Source organism: Conger conger, chromosome 14 (assembly GCF_963514075.1).
Source record: "Conger conger chromosome 14, fConCon1.1, whole genome shotgun sequence".
Lineage (NCBI taxonomy): Eukaryota > Metazoa > Chordata > Actinopteri > Anguilliformes > Congridae > Conger > Conger conger.
Window position 1 is genome coordinate 30898512 of NC_083773.1, and position 14058 is coordinate 30912569.

Below are 14058 nucleotides of genomic sequence, written 5' to 3' on the forward strand. Positions count from 1 at the left end.
GGTCTTTATTGCTCTTCAGTGCATGATGTCCTTATCAAATGTATGGTAAACAGTACCCTAGATACCGAATCAGATCCTCCTACTGTGTTTTAGTTTTTTTACCACATAAATTATTGAACATTGTATAATACATGGTTTATTGTGAAAATTTCAATCTAACACATAGGCTAGCGCATAAGTATGGCTCCTGCCTCTGGTTGCTGAGAGCTTGGGAGCAGGGTGCTGTGGGAACCAGGGACTGGCATTCCCCCTGAAGCTAGCAAACTCCAGTGGTAACTTTAGTATTTTAGACAGTACTTCTAAATTCTAATGCTTATTTTTCCACCTCTACCCCCCCCCCCCTCTTTTATTTTATTTTATGTTTTTGTACCCAGTGCCAAAAAAATGCAGCCTCCATGAACTGGCTTCATGCACCATTGAGCAGCTCCCATAGGAATCCATGGAACCGGTTTGGTCTCCGGTTCTTGATAGTCGAGATGATTATATCGAGGACTGGGGTGGGGTGCTACAGACAGCAGACAGAATTGCTTGTGCGGAAGGGGAGGCAGAAAGGGGAAGTGTGCCCCTGGAGGGGTGGCGCACAGCCTGATGGGAAGATGATTTGGCACTAAGTAAAGAAGTAGAGATGCTCCTCTCTATCTTGGTCTGCCATGTCAGTGCTTGGGGCTTCCTTCTTTTTGCGCTCAGGGGGCTGAGAGCGAGTCATCAACTTCTTCCCTTTCTGGAAAAAAAATGGCACAATAGTTTCAGCTTTTGAGAAATACTTAATGCAGTGTTGTTTTTAAAAGATGATATTGTTATGCTGCAAATAAATTTGATAACTGTCAAATTTAGTTTTAATTTGTTAATGAGTTATGGAACTTCCAGCTCAATTGTGATCTGAAAAATGATTAATTTGCAATTTCGTACCTTTGTGTCCCTCATTTACGAAGAATAAGGTATTATTTTTTTTTTATTGTTTATATATTGATAGTGTTTCACCTGTTTTCTTCCCCCCAACCTATTTGGAATGTTCCGTTGGATTTGTGTGTGTTGCTAGCAGATTGCAGGCAGCAGATTGACCACATGAGGGCGCTGGTGCCCGATATGACACAAGCACCGGCTCCGTGCCTGACTGTCGACCGCAGTCTGGGTCCTATTTCAGAGCACAGAGCCCTGTCTTCACTCAGACAGAGTCTCCACAGGAAGGTGCCCCCCCGCAGCCCGCAGGGTACCCTGATGACCAGTGGTTGCCCGTCCTGTGTTTGAATGCCACACCTGTGTGGGAACGCTCACTCACAGTTTTGGAGATGTCTGCCTGCGCTCTCTCCAGGGCCTTCCGCAGCCTCTCCTCCTGGTGCTTCTTCTGCTGATTTATCTTCTCCTCCCTCAGTCTGTGGACACACAGCACCGCCTTCAGCTTAACTCCACCTTAACGTCACCTTAAGTCCACCTTAAGTCCACCTTAAGTCCACCTTAACTCCACCTTAACTCCACCTTAACTCCACCTTAACTCCACCTTAACGTCACAGTACTGCAACATACCTCCACCTCCAGCTGGCTGGACAGTTGCTAAGCAGGTATTAGGTTGCTAAGCCTCTAATATGCCTGCTAGAATTCCCTTTTGGGGCCGTATTGAGACTGTATAATCATTATTCTCGGCTATCTGCAATAACAATGCGTTTATTCATTTCACCTCCAGCAGAGTTCATACCACCAGAGTATTATTTCTTTATGTAAATGTTTATTTCACTAGGTTTAACTGGGAGTGGTTATATCTGCTAAAATAGTAATTTACCATGAAAGAGCTTTTCAGTGGTCTTATTCTTAAACTTGTGCTCTGCCAAAAAATGTGTTCTTTTTTTTTGTGTGTGGTATATTAGCATAGTGGTTAAGGTACATGACTGGGACCCGCAAGGTCGGTGGTTCGGTGTAGCCACTATAAGATCCGCACAGCCGTTGGGCCCTTGAGCAAGGCCCTTAACCCTGCATTGCTCCAGAAGAGGATTTTCTCCAGCTCAGTCTAATCAACTGTACGTTGCTCTGGATAAGAGCATGTCATTAATGTAATGTAATGTATATATTTAAAATACTCATACATAGTAATTGCAGTTCTGCTGCCCCGAATGTTAGACTGCACTCATGTGGGCAGCTTGAACACCCAGGCACGTATTTAGCCCTGTGGTCGAGAGCCTTCATGCGCACGGCAGAATAACGGAGGCGCTTGTCGGCGAGCAGAACCTGACGCGGCGCTCCTTCTCCTTGGCCTTCTCGGCCATCAGCACACGCTCGTGCGGGATGGCGTCCACGTTCTCCAGCACCTCCCCCAGCCGGCCCTCGATGGCCGTCAGCATCTGCAGCGTGCTGAGGTTCCCCTCGCTGTCCCCAATGCAGCTACGGTACACCTCCTCCACCTTGTGCCCCAGGGAGTCCAGCATGCTGTTCTGAGAGGACCGGGAGAGAGATGGAGCCGGTGAGAGAGCTGCTAGCACGTACAGGCCACCCTAATCCAGAATCACCCGGAGTATGTTAACATGTACGGGCAAATCTACCTTGCGTAAAACGTTAAAAAAAGGAAACAAACCTACACGACGCACGCCGAAACTATACACCTTTCAAAACTTGTGGTTTGCTAATATGCACAGGCAAATTTACCATGCATTAAACGTTAAGAAAAGGAAAAAACCTACAAGATGCATGCCAAATCTGTACACGTTTCAAAACCTGTAGTAGTGTCCCATGTTTCATCTCCCATCAGCCTGAGACTACGATGGATCATTTAGATCGACTGAAATCCTCAGGGCAGTCCGTAGATGTTGACGGCTGGGATCTAGATCAGGCATTCCCAGACTGCATTCTCACATCCATTATAACCTGTGTGGCTGATTATCCCTTCATGAAACGGCTTTTCTACCCAACATGCCTAACAGGCTGAATGGCAGAGATAATATAATCAAAGTATATAAACCTCACATTTTGAATCTTGTTATTTGCCTTGTTATTGTCGGCTGCCAGGCTGGCGTACCTGGTCGTCCTCCTTGTACTTTCCGTAGGAGAAGAGCCGGGCCTTGATCTCCAGCTGGCTGGCGCGCTCGTGCTCCTGCTGGATGTTGTGGGTCATGCTGTCGATCTGCTGCACCAGCTGCTCCGTCTCCTTCTCCCTGGGAGCGTCGGGGGTGAGAGGCGGCACGGGACCGACCGGCCGATCCAATGCAGAGAGGATGGAAAATGGGTGAGTACCTTTTCTGACACTAATTTCTTAGGAGGATTAATCATCTCTCTGCCTTTGTTTGTTTGCATTTATACTGTCTTTTCTGCTTGATTTCTGTCAAATCAAATGTGTCTTTTGGTGAGTCTGGGAATTTGACAAGCACACCAACTAGATGCACTAACTAGTGTCTAACTAACTAAGTTTTATATATCAATGGTCAGACTTCCGGGGCCTGTGCCATGTATACCTAAATGTAAATTAAATTCATAACTTTCCTCTGTCAGGGATTTTATTATGTGGTGACAGGACATTAAAACCGAAAACGTGGCCTGTATATAGAACATGTCCACTGAGTTTTTAATACCAGCATTCCTCACACACATGCAGAACAAAATGCAAAGCGATGCAAAAATCAAGCCCAGTAAAATATCATGGTAATATAAATGATAAAATAGGTCAAACAGAGCTGGTGTTGCTGCGCAGGCTTGTGAATAAAACTAAAACTAAAATTAGATTTGAAAATATGAATAATTCAAATGGGCTGAACCGTCCCAGGCACTCACATTCTCTTGCGCGTTTGGTCCAGGACCAGCCGCAGCTCCTCCAGAGACTCCTCGGTCTCGCGAGAGTTCTGGATCAGGGACAGGTTCTGCTCCTCCAGGTCTGTCAGCAGGTCCAACAGCTGCTGGGGGTCTGTGAAGAACATCGCTGGTTCCTCCTGTAGGACGTGCCAAAAAAAGTACTCCAAGGTTGTCTTGTCTCGGCACATTGTACTTTTACATACATACACATTCAGCAAGCGCTCCTATCCAGGCTGACTAATAAAATGCAGTGCATTGGTGATTTCAAACCGGTTCATAAGAGATTAAGAGTAGACTTTCAGGTACACGGTGTATGAAGACACATGCTTCTATTCGTTATTCTTGTCAGCTACAGCGCGCCACACCCAACTATCGAAAGACTTGCCTCATAATCGGACAAACTGACATCCTCGGTCTTCGGTTCCATACTCCTGAAAGACAGCAATGAAGCTGAATGAATCACCAGCTTTTCATTCAAATCTGCTTCTGTTTTGGTTGGTTGAATAAATATAGCAAAAAGGAATATATATCCATTGATTTAATCTCTGAATCATAAGTTAGACATCTAACTCAGAGTTCTTTTACTTGTGTGAAGTAAGACACTTTATCTAACTGTGATAAGCAGCCCTGCTGCAGCTGCTGCCAGGCTGAGAAATGGCACAGGTGTCACACTCACGGTTTAGGACTTTGTTTGCCTGGTTGGCTGCCTGTTTGGGCCGCTGGTTTAAAGCTGATGCTGTGCCTGGATGCCCTTCTGAGGGCTGGCAGCTCCTTCTTGGTAGTGGAGGCCCGGGACTCTGCCCCTGTCCACAAGAGAGGAAACCAAGCAGGAGACAGTGACATTTTTATTTGTATTCTACCTGAATAAAGTTAACACTTCAACTGTCTGTTTAAGTTCAGTGTAATCTTTAATGACCACAGTTTGGTTTGATCTTGATTTGGTTTCATCTGATGGACAGCAACCTCTGTGAACCAATACCTCTGACTGGGGTTTAGCATTTATTTCATCCAAAGGGTGGAGTGCCCCCGACAGGTGTGCTAACACTCTTTCTCGCCACAACTAGAACGTGTCATTTCCCCAGTAGTCAGGGGAACCCTGTATAGCTTCTGCAGTTCTACATTAGAAGGACATAGCATGGTATGCCTATTGGCTACTGGTTGGTGGAGTAATGCAGTGCATCAAACTAATATAAAACAGTGGTATAAAGGAAATGCAAAGGTAGGCCATTTCCTTAAACCACCTCATTTTACCAGGTGTCAGCTAGCCATGTCTGTTATCAATTTGCTCTCTGCCAACCAAACAAACTCACATAGTGCCAAAATAAGTTGCCTATATAGCGTTCACCACACGATTCATAACAATGAGCTCTGCTTGTGGAGTGCGGTAGCTTTCTAGCGATTTGAAATGCTAAGGTGCTATAGTAGGAACGGGCTGAAGCCACTGCACGACTTTAATGACGGCTGTAATACACACGTTTCTCTTGCTGCCCCGTGTTCTTGCTCTTGTCCTTCTCTGCGATGGTGGGAAGGGCCTTCTGCATGGTCTTTCTCCGAGCCAGCTGCTCCTGCTGCCACTCAGGCGGCGACAGCTTGAACAGAAAGTCCTTGTACATGGAGTACTCCTTCAGGGTGTCCTCGTATTTGGAAATGTCGCTGCAGGTAACCCGCACACCGTCAGAGTGCAGCCCTACTGTACACCGCTGTCTGTTCACCCTTAGGTCAAGGCTTTATTGAGACCCACCTGTCTGTCTGTTATATCTCGCGTTTGTCAGTATGCATTTCACATTTAATGTGATTTACAGTTTTACAGTTTTAGAGGTGCTTGCTTCTTATGCTCTGCCATTTATGCTACGTTCATTCTATTCCTTCTATGCATTTCATTTTTTACTGGCCCTTGTGAAGTCATATGTCCAAGAAGTTTGATTGATAGTCCATTATTATTATTACTGTTATTATTATTATATTACAAAGTGACAAAAAATGAAGTGCTTACCTTTTAATGGCCACCATTTTGGCTGTAATCCTCTTGATTTCTGAAACCTTCTCCTGTTTGATTTTGGACTCTTGCTCAGCACTGTAGATGCACAGTAATCAAAAACAATAGGATGTCACCAGTCATAAGACATGACATCGCCCTCTCTACAGCAGACCAGAAAAGCAGAATTTTGTAGTGCCAACCGATTCTCAGATTTTCAAATCAAAATTGTGTGGCATTGGCCAATCAGCTATGAAGGAGGATTTTGTTCCATTAGACTACCCGGACCACCTCTTTTACTGAGTAAGTATCTAGACTAAATCAGTTTAATGGCAGCCTGACTGGCAATCAGCTTGACTGAAATAGATGAACCTGAGAGGAATTAAGAACTTCTCTGGACTGGCTTTAGGTACATTTTTATGGCCTCCACTGAGCTCTTGTCGCTCTCCTTGAGGAACTCGTCGAACATGATGGAGTCCTTCTCCAGGAGCTTGGCAGCCCGCGCCAGTTTCTTCTCCTCCACAGTGGCTGCTTCCTCCAGCTGACCCATTTCCTCTCGCTTCACGGCCAGGGCGTACTGGGGGAAATGGAGGCAGGGGGTGAAGGGTCAAAGGTCAAACAGGAGAATGGGGCATTGATCGATGCGAATGCTCAGGAGAGGATCGTCAGCCACATGTGCATGGCTTTGATATTCTCCCTGGGTTCAGTGCCTTTTGCTGCACTCAGTTACCTGCTCCTGTTACCTACTGTGTTCTCCAGCCAAACCCAGGAGAAGATGGTACAGGGAAGCATTCTGTACAGAAGTTCCTTCATCAGACCTGCCGTCAGAGGAGGAAACGCAACATCTGGAAGAAACGCGTTCGAGCCTCTCACAAACCCAGGTGTGCCAGCGGGGGACAGGCCAACGACTGACTCGCTGCTGGACTTTATGGGCATTTTTGCAGGAAAAATACAGGAAGCCTTGCAGTGCAGTGGGAGGTGTATGGTGTTTCAAACAAGTCCCACTCTGTTTGGATGGTACACACTGTACTGTTCTGCTTCCCACATATAAAAACAGCGTCTTATTAAATCTAAGGAAACTCAAGAACTGAAAGATGTTTTTATTTTGCCTCCTGCAATAAACTGTTGCTCTCTTACCCACCGGTACAGCTATTTCTAGCTTTATAGGGCGAGTTATTTAATTAATATTAATTTATGTTTTTTTTGTGGGAGTGTAAGGTTTTATAATTGTAATGCCACATTGTCCGCCCCAGTAGTTCTGCTGTTTTACTTTTTGAGTGAAAGGTTTTGTGAGCTGTGATGCAGAGCACGCATGGCTAAGACTTATGTGGGTATTAAATGTCAGAGTAATCTTCCTTACCTCCAAGAGAAACATCTCCCGTTTCTTGCTGACAAACTCATTGATGCTCTCTTTCTCAATGTTGCGATCTGAGGAGAAACGGGGGATTGATTAGGCTTTGCACAGGGCTGAGGGTTTACAGGAGGGATGGGCCACTGCAGCCATTGAGGTCCACTGGGCCCGATCGCTTTAGTTTGGCTTTGTACCGTTTCAACAAATTGCTGTGTTATCAGATGCAGTGGCTACAAACCGGTTTCCGAGAAAAGGTAATACAGCCGGGAGCTACTCGAGCAGCGGCCAGCCCTTTTCCCCAAAAAACACGATCATGATCGTTATTGAGATAAATACGTAATGAGAGGAAAAGGGCATCATCCTTCATACTCATTGACAATAACCACTTATGAGTTTTAAAACAAATTCACTCCATTCAGATCAATTCATGAGATTTTTCTTTCTATTACACTGCCATTGGTCATGTAAGATTCCCATTGGCCCACTCCTCACCTGGGGTAATTTCAGACTGTGATCCCTGTTTATGAAACCGGCATCTGGATCCTGCCTCCCCAAAGATGGATGCCCAGCCATAGGATAATTCCCAGAATTATGAAGGTTTGCATTTAATAAAGTGCATGTCCAACCAGGTGCAGTATCTGTGTTTAAGATGTAAGTTGGGTACAGTGTGTGCTGTGTGAAACTAGGGGCAGTATCCAGGTTGAAGATGTGCATTACATACACAGCATGCTATGTCCAACCAGGTGCAGTATCTGTGTTTAAGATGTGTGCACTGTATGAAACTAGGTGCAGTATCCATTTCTAAGATGTGCCTTCGATACAGTGCACGGATTTTACAACCAGGTGCAGTATGTGTGTTTAAGATTTGAGTTGGGTACAGTGTGTGCTGTGTGAAGAAGGTGCAGTATGTGTTTAAGATATGAGTTGGTTAAGTTGGTGTAAAGAAGGTGCAGTATGTGTTTAAGATGTGAGTTGGGTACAGGGCGCAGTGTAAAGAAGGTGCAGTATGTGTTTAAGATGCGAGTTGGGTACAGGGTGCTGTGTGAAGAAGGTGCAGTATGTGTTTAAGATATGAGTTGGTTAAGTTGGTGTAAAGAAGGTGCAGTATGTGTTTAAGATGTGAGTTGGGTACAGGGCGCAGTGTAAAGAAGGTGCAGTATGTGTTTAAGATGTGAGTTGGGTACAGGGTGCAGTATGTGTTTAAGATGTGAGTTGGGTACAGGGTGCAGTGTAAAGAAGGTGCAGTATGTGTTTAAGATGTGAGCTGGTTAAGGGGGTGGTGTAAAGCAGGTGTAGTATGTGTGTTTAAGATGTGAGTTGGTTAAGTTGGTGTAAAGCAGGTGTAGTATGTGTGTTTAAGATGTGAGTTGGTTAAGTTGGTGTAAAACAGGTGTAGTATGTGTGTTTAAGATGTGAGTTGGTTAAGTTGGTGTAAAGCAGGTGTAGTATGTGTGTTTAAGATGTGAGTTGGTTAAGTTGGTGTAAAGCAGGTGTAGTATGTGTGTTTAAGATGTGATTTGGGTACAGGGTGCTGTGTGAAGCAGGGTCCGTGTTGTATCCCTACCTTTGATCATTGCCACCTTCCAGGCGGAGTTGTCTCTGAGCTCCATGGCCTTCTCATTGGCCGCATCCTCCTCCCGGCCCGCCCTCAGCTCACACCACAGCTCCGCCTGCTTGGCCTTCCTCCGCGTCACGTAGAGGCCCCTCTCATGAACCTTCATCTTCAGCTTCTTCTGCTGTTCCTATGGTATGAGAGGGGTCCACTGCCTCAGCCTTCAACCTGACATTACACTTCTGGAGATCTCCAATCATGTGCTATCGTTACTTCTAGTTCCTAAACGTTAAGAGCCCATGTTCCATACATGTCCCAATTTTATATATTCTGTTATATATTCTGTAACCCCGCCACCCCTTATTAGAATGCAGCCTTAGCCATTCAAATGTTTTAACCTACCACAACCAACCATGTGTGCACTTTTACAATTAAAACCAAAATTACTCCTCCGGTTTTCTAGTAAGAGAATACAAAGTATGCTAGGCATGAGAATACCATAAATATAATTTATTTTTAAAAATGAACTATATTAAGTAACTACATTCAGGAAGTCATTGTAAGTACGTTTACATAGATGGTAGACTTTGTTGAGCTGAACAGCGGTAACTCAGACCCACCAGCTTCTTGCGCTCTCGTTCCTGCTTCTTGAGAACGAAGATGTTGCTGTCGGCTGGCAGCCTGAAGGGGTTCCTGCTCCCAGAGTCCTCCTCATCGCTCTCCGCCACTGTTCACACACAAACACACTCGCACTTTTGTCCAAAGCCAGATGGAAGTGTCCTCCTCTTGTCCACATCCAGCTTGTGGCACGACGTTCCACAGCCTGCAGATCAGCCACTTAAACTCTCCATTTAACAGCCGAAAGGAGCAGTTAGCAGTCCCACATGACCTACATGCTATTTTATTTATTTTTTTAAATACACAAAATTCTCTCACCCTAGTTTAAGGCTGGTTATTTGCACATTATATTCTTTAGCCTTAATGCCTTTACTGCATTGATGGCAAAAGTGTTACATGAATAAATATTAAATGTAAATACTGTATGTCAAAAAGTAATGAGCATGCAGTATAAGCTAGAATATGCATATCATATTCAAAGAACAAGTCAAAATATGGCTGGCATTATTGCAGTACACCTCTGTGTCCTATTAAACTAAAAGGATGTCCTAAATTCTAGTTTTATAAGTTTGGTGTACACCTGTACACCAGCTTGTTAATGCAAATATTTCATCAGCAACTGGTAAATGCATACAAGCAGATATGGATGTTCAGCTGTTTTTCAGACCAAATGTCAGAATGGGGAAGAAATGTGATTTGACCAGGGAATGATTGTTGGTGCCAGACAGTGTGGTTTAAATAACTCCTGGGATTTTCACACACAACAGTCTCTAGAGTTTGTAGAGAATGGTGTGAAAAGCAAAAAAATCCAATGACTAGCAGTTCTGTGGGCAAAATCGCTTTGTTAATGAGAGAGGTCAGTGGAGATGGACCAGACTGGTCAAAGCTGACAGGAAGGTGACAGTAATGCAAATAACCACACATTACAACAGTGGTATGCAGAAGAGCATCTCTGAACACACAACACCAAAGGTAATAAATACCTAATAAAGTGCTCACTAAGTGTGTATATTGGATCACTGTGCAGTAAATCTCTGAGAACACATTTTATGGAATGAAGCTTTTTTTAAGAGTATTATTAACTTTGTTGGGTTATCTATATGTAAGCTATGGCACAAAATTTGCACATGACAGATGATTTATGAGCATGACTAAGCCCAGACATGCTTCAGTACGCAGCTTGCAAATATTTTAAGAATGTCATATATTCAAGGGCTGTGTTACATACTATCTATGAGTCCCGCAAATGGGAAGGCAGCTACTTTTTGATCAGGTGGAACAAAAGCTAACATAGTATACATACAGTAGCATAGTGACCGGATGGACAATGACAAATTAACATGTTACCTGAGACCAACTGGGATTCAGTTGAAGGGCCTGCCTGCATTTTCTTTCGCTCTGTAGAACACTGTTGGTGGGTCAATTACATTACAGGCATTACATTCATATTTAGCTGATGCTTTTATCCAAAGTGACAAACAGTTGATTCCACAACACAGAGGCCAGTCCTTACTGGAGCAATGTAGGGTTAAGGCCCTTGCTCATGGGCCCAACAGCTGCACTGATCATATTGTGGCTACACTGGGGCTAGAACCACAAGTCTTCCAGGTCCCAGTCGAGCAACTTGGCCACTAGGCTATAAGCTGCCCCATACCAAAATAACATTCAAACAAGCAATGACAATTGGTATAAAGTACAGTGTAACTATAGTACAAATTGACTTCTTAAATAGTAATTCAAAACAAAACATTGCTTGCTTTATTGCCTGTCTGGTCTCATATGCCGCTAAACAAGAGTATTTGAATCCTTTCTAAACGAGTTTAGGCTGCACATTTGAGAGATATGGGGTCATGTAATGTAAAATTGTACGAGTAGAGAACACTGAGTGGGAACTTTTACAACATCTAGTAAATCACAGATTACGTAATGCAAATGCTAGGCAAATTTAAACTCATCAAATGCGGAAAGTCCTGTTTGCCAGTAAGCCTATTTCTAACAATTATTATTTGAACGTCAGGCCCAGAATGGCAATAGCCAAAAGAGTACGTTGCATAATGGTATGTTTTAAAATGTATTTAAAGTGAAATGCACAGTTGATTGCGTAAACTCAGTCACACAAGCTGTAATTACCTGTAGCTGGACTATATAGCCTACTCAAAAACTTTATTTAACTTCGATTGTCTGTATTTGTTTCCACGAGTCGGGATAATTACACCCATTTCATATAAGATTCCAGTTTTATCTTTGGGTGGCTGAAACCACATTTCAGAATGGTCTTACCTTACTCGTCTTGTGAGAGGAAGTAGATCCGCTACCTATTTAGCTGTTCTTAAGATGTAAAGCACGTGTATCTTGAAACGATTCTTTCGTATCAATTTGGAACTAAGAACCCTGTTTGTATTCTGCTACCCTGGCAACGTCTTCCACGGGTTCTTTGTCATCCTAATGCCGATAGATGGCAGCGCAGTGCTTGAACGATAGGGAAAGTTCGTTTGTAATGGCTGAAGAGATTAGTAGCTCTTTTCTCGGAGGTACACACAGACATGCGAGAATTTCCCAAAGGAAAAGTTGACCTGTAATATGACTGCAGCTGACACATCGGTTCTTAACTTTGTTAAATGTTCCAATTTCAGTGCAGCCGTGTTTGCAGCCGTCAGATGCAAAATTAATTACTCCACAATTGCATGTCATACTGTGTTTTAGGATGGCTGCCAGTATCTACATGGTTTCCAGTGTAGGCTAACGCTTGTGAAATCGCACGGTTGAATCTGCTTATCGTGCTACAGAGGACAGCCTACCTGTTCCTGGCCCTCAACATTGGACCTTTTCAATAACAAGCACTTTTGCTTACTTTTTATTAAAAACAGACAACTAGGCCTACTGCATCAGGGTGGAGCATTTCAGTCGTTGACAAAATTCTTCACCCTTAGGGCTGAAGCATAACTAGCAGACCAGATCATTGCTTTAGGTCTTTTATTGTATTCAAGACGTTGCTTTCTCCAATCATCTCCAATTAACACATGTACTGATATAAGGCACCTAATATGATTGATTAAGATAATGAAAACCATAGTGTATTATAATACGTAGTATTATAAAAACATATTTTAAAAGTCACCTTGTGTCATTTGGAACGTAGCCAATACATTATACCCATGAATTTATTTTGAACGCCTACCTTTATTTATATTTTCTGGCAATGAAAAAAAAAGAAATGAAATTGCATATCCTGTGAGATTAAATTGAAATTGAAAATGAAAAGGCCACTTAATCAAATGGTCATTTTTCAGAGAATAGTTGCATCTTCACCCAACTGAATGCAACACTAAAAACTAGGATGTGCTTCACAACAGCCAGTCCTCTGCTATGCCACTGTCACAAGAGCCCAGTGGGGTAGAGAGAATGTGGTTTCCTAAGCCCTATGGTCCCGGCCGAGCCACCAAACCCCCTCACCCTGCTTCCAAATGCATGCTCACTCCACTGTACTGATCATTGCTCCATTGTAAGGGTAGCATTAGCCAACTGCTCTGGCCAACAGTTGTGTTGCAAGAAGACCTGACCATAGATTTCACAATCTAGTCAGTGTTAATACATCAAATAAGGGGACTTGGCCTGACCATACTCTGACTGCACTTGATTCTTACAACATGAATGGGGGAAAAAACTGACTGTCAAACAGGTCTGACATTACTGTCTCTCTCTGCCATTGCACATTGCTAAACATTAACCACCGCACAAACAGAAAGAGGAACTGCAGTGCATGGGATCCTATAAGTGGCACAGAGAGAGGCTTAATATCGACTATGGTTTTAATAAAAATGTACCCCCACAAACATACTCTATATATGTCCTTTTGTATTCATAAGCATTTTGTTGACAGACATGGACTTCCCTCCAAAACACAGGATGTCCTTTGCTTCCTTTCACTCCATGATACTCCAGTTGACCTTGGAATCGGGTCAGAGAAGGACACTTAAGGTTCTGAGATTTCTTCATTTTTCTTCTTGGAAAATCTGAAATTTCAAGAAAAATTACTCTTGGGTACTGGTGATAAAAAAAGTGCCTCAAAACAATCGTCAAACATGTCGTATTTAGAATCTGAAAGAATTATAACGATATCTTACTTGGTTCAGATTATAGACTGCTTCAAAAATGTTCACATTTGTAATGAGTAATATCAGCCATCTTGAATAAAGTATGCAAATAAGATCATTTACATTTCTTTGTCACAATGTATCTTTTCAAGTCCATACCTCATGATAATTGAAGTATGTACCTCTGAAATGATCTGGAGGACCAAAGATGTTTTTGGTGGAACATAACCTTAAGAAGAGCAGTTTGTTCTAGAAGGTGCCCTATTGACCAGAGGGGTCTACTGGTGTGCAATCAGACATAGTCACGATGCCTACTGAAACCAGTCAGCTGGCAATGGCTTTAATGTCAGCTTGTTCTGCATGTATATGATCTGATCCTACTATACATATGATCTGATGATTGGATTGGCTCTGGTTATGAGTAGGTTGTGAGTGTACCTCACTGAGAGCTGTCTCACTAAGCAGTACATGCGGAGAATGCATTTCTTTTTTTATTGGTCCACAAATCAAATTAAAATATAGGCTTATTTGTAATGGTGCATAATGGTGTGTACCAAAAGTTACGGTCTTTCAGGAGTTTGTGCTTTGTGCAGGCTAATAAGATGGCTTTCTCAGACGTCTTTGTTCTTTGTTAAGAATTATGGTGTTATGTGAGTGTGTCTCCAGGGCAATTTGAGTTTGTCAACCAGTTTGTCTG

General features: G+C 43.2%; 1 protein-coding gene across 3 annotated transcripts; it reads right to left on the reverse strand.

The window, feature by feature from the left end:
• Positions 1-351: 351 nt before the first annotated feature.
• Positions 352-12623, reverse strand: cfap100 (cilia and flagella associated protein 100). Of its 3 annotated transcripts, none has more exons than XM_061220629.1 (15): positions 12446-12623; positions 10615-10675; positions 9270-9376; positions 8662-8839; positions 7107-7174; positions 6160-6323; positions 5765-5845; positions 5246-5424; positions 4448-4574; positions 4157-4202; positions 3754-3908; positions 3005-3140; positions 2221-2423; positions 1280-1373; positions 352-721 (listed from the first exon to the last, which is right to left on the reverse strand). In XM_061220629.1, exons 2-15 carry the CDS (start codon positions 10652-10654, stop codon positions 608-610), a joined length of 1692 nt encoding a protein of 563 aa, XP_061076613.1. In that variant the 5' UTR covers positions 10655-10675; positions 12446-12623; the 3' UTR covers positions 352-607. The 3 variants fall into 3 exon arrangements, with proteins under 3 accessions (XP_061076613.1, XP_061076612.1, XP_061076614.1); XM_061220628.1 differs by lacking the exon at positions 12446-12623 and adding an exon at positions 11548-11821; XM_061220630.1 differs by lacking the exon at positions 12446-12623 and adding an exon at positions 11398-11509.
• Between the last annotated feature and the right edge of the window lie 1435 nt (positions 12624-14058).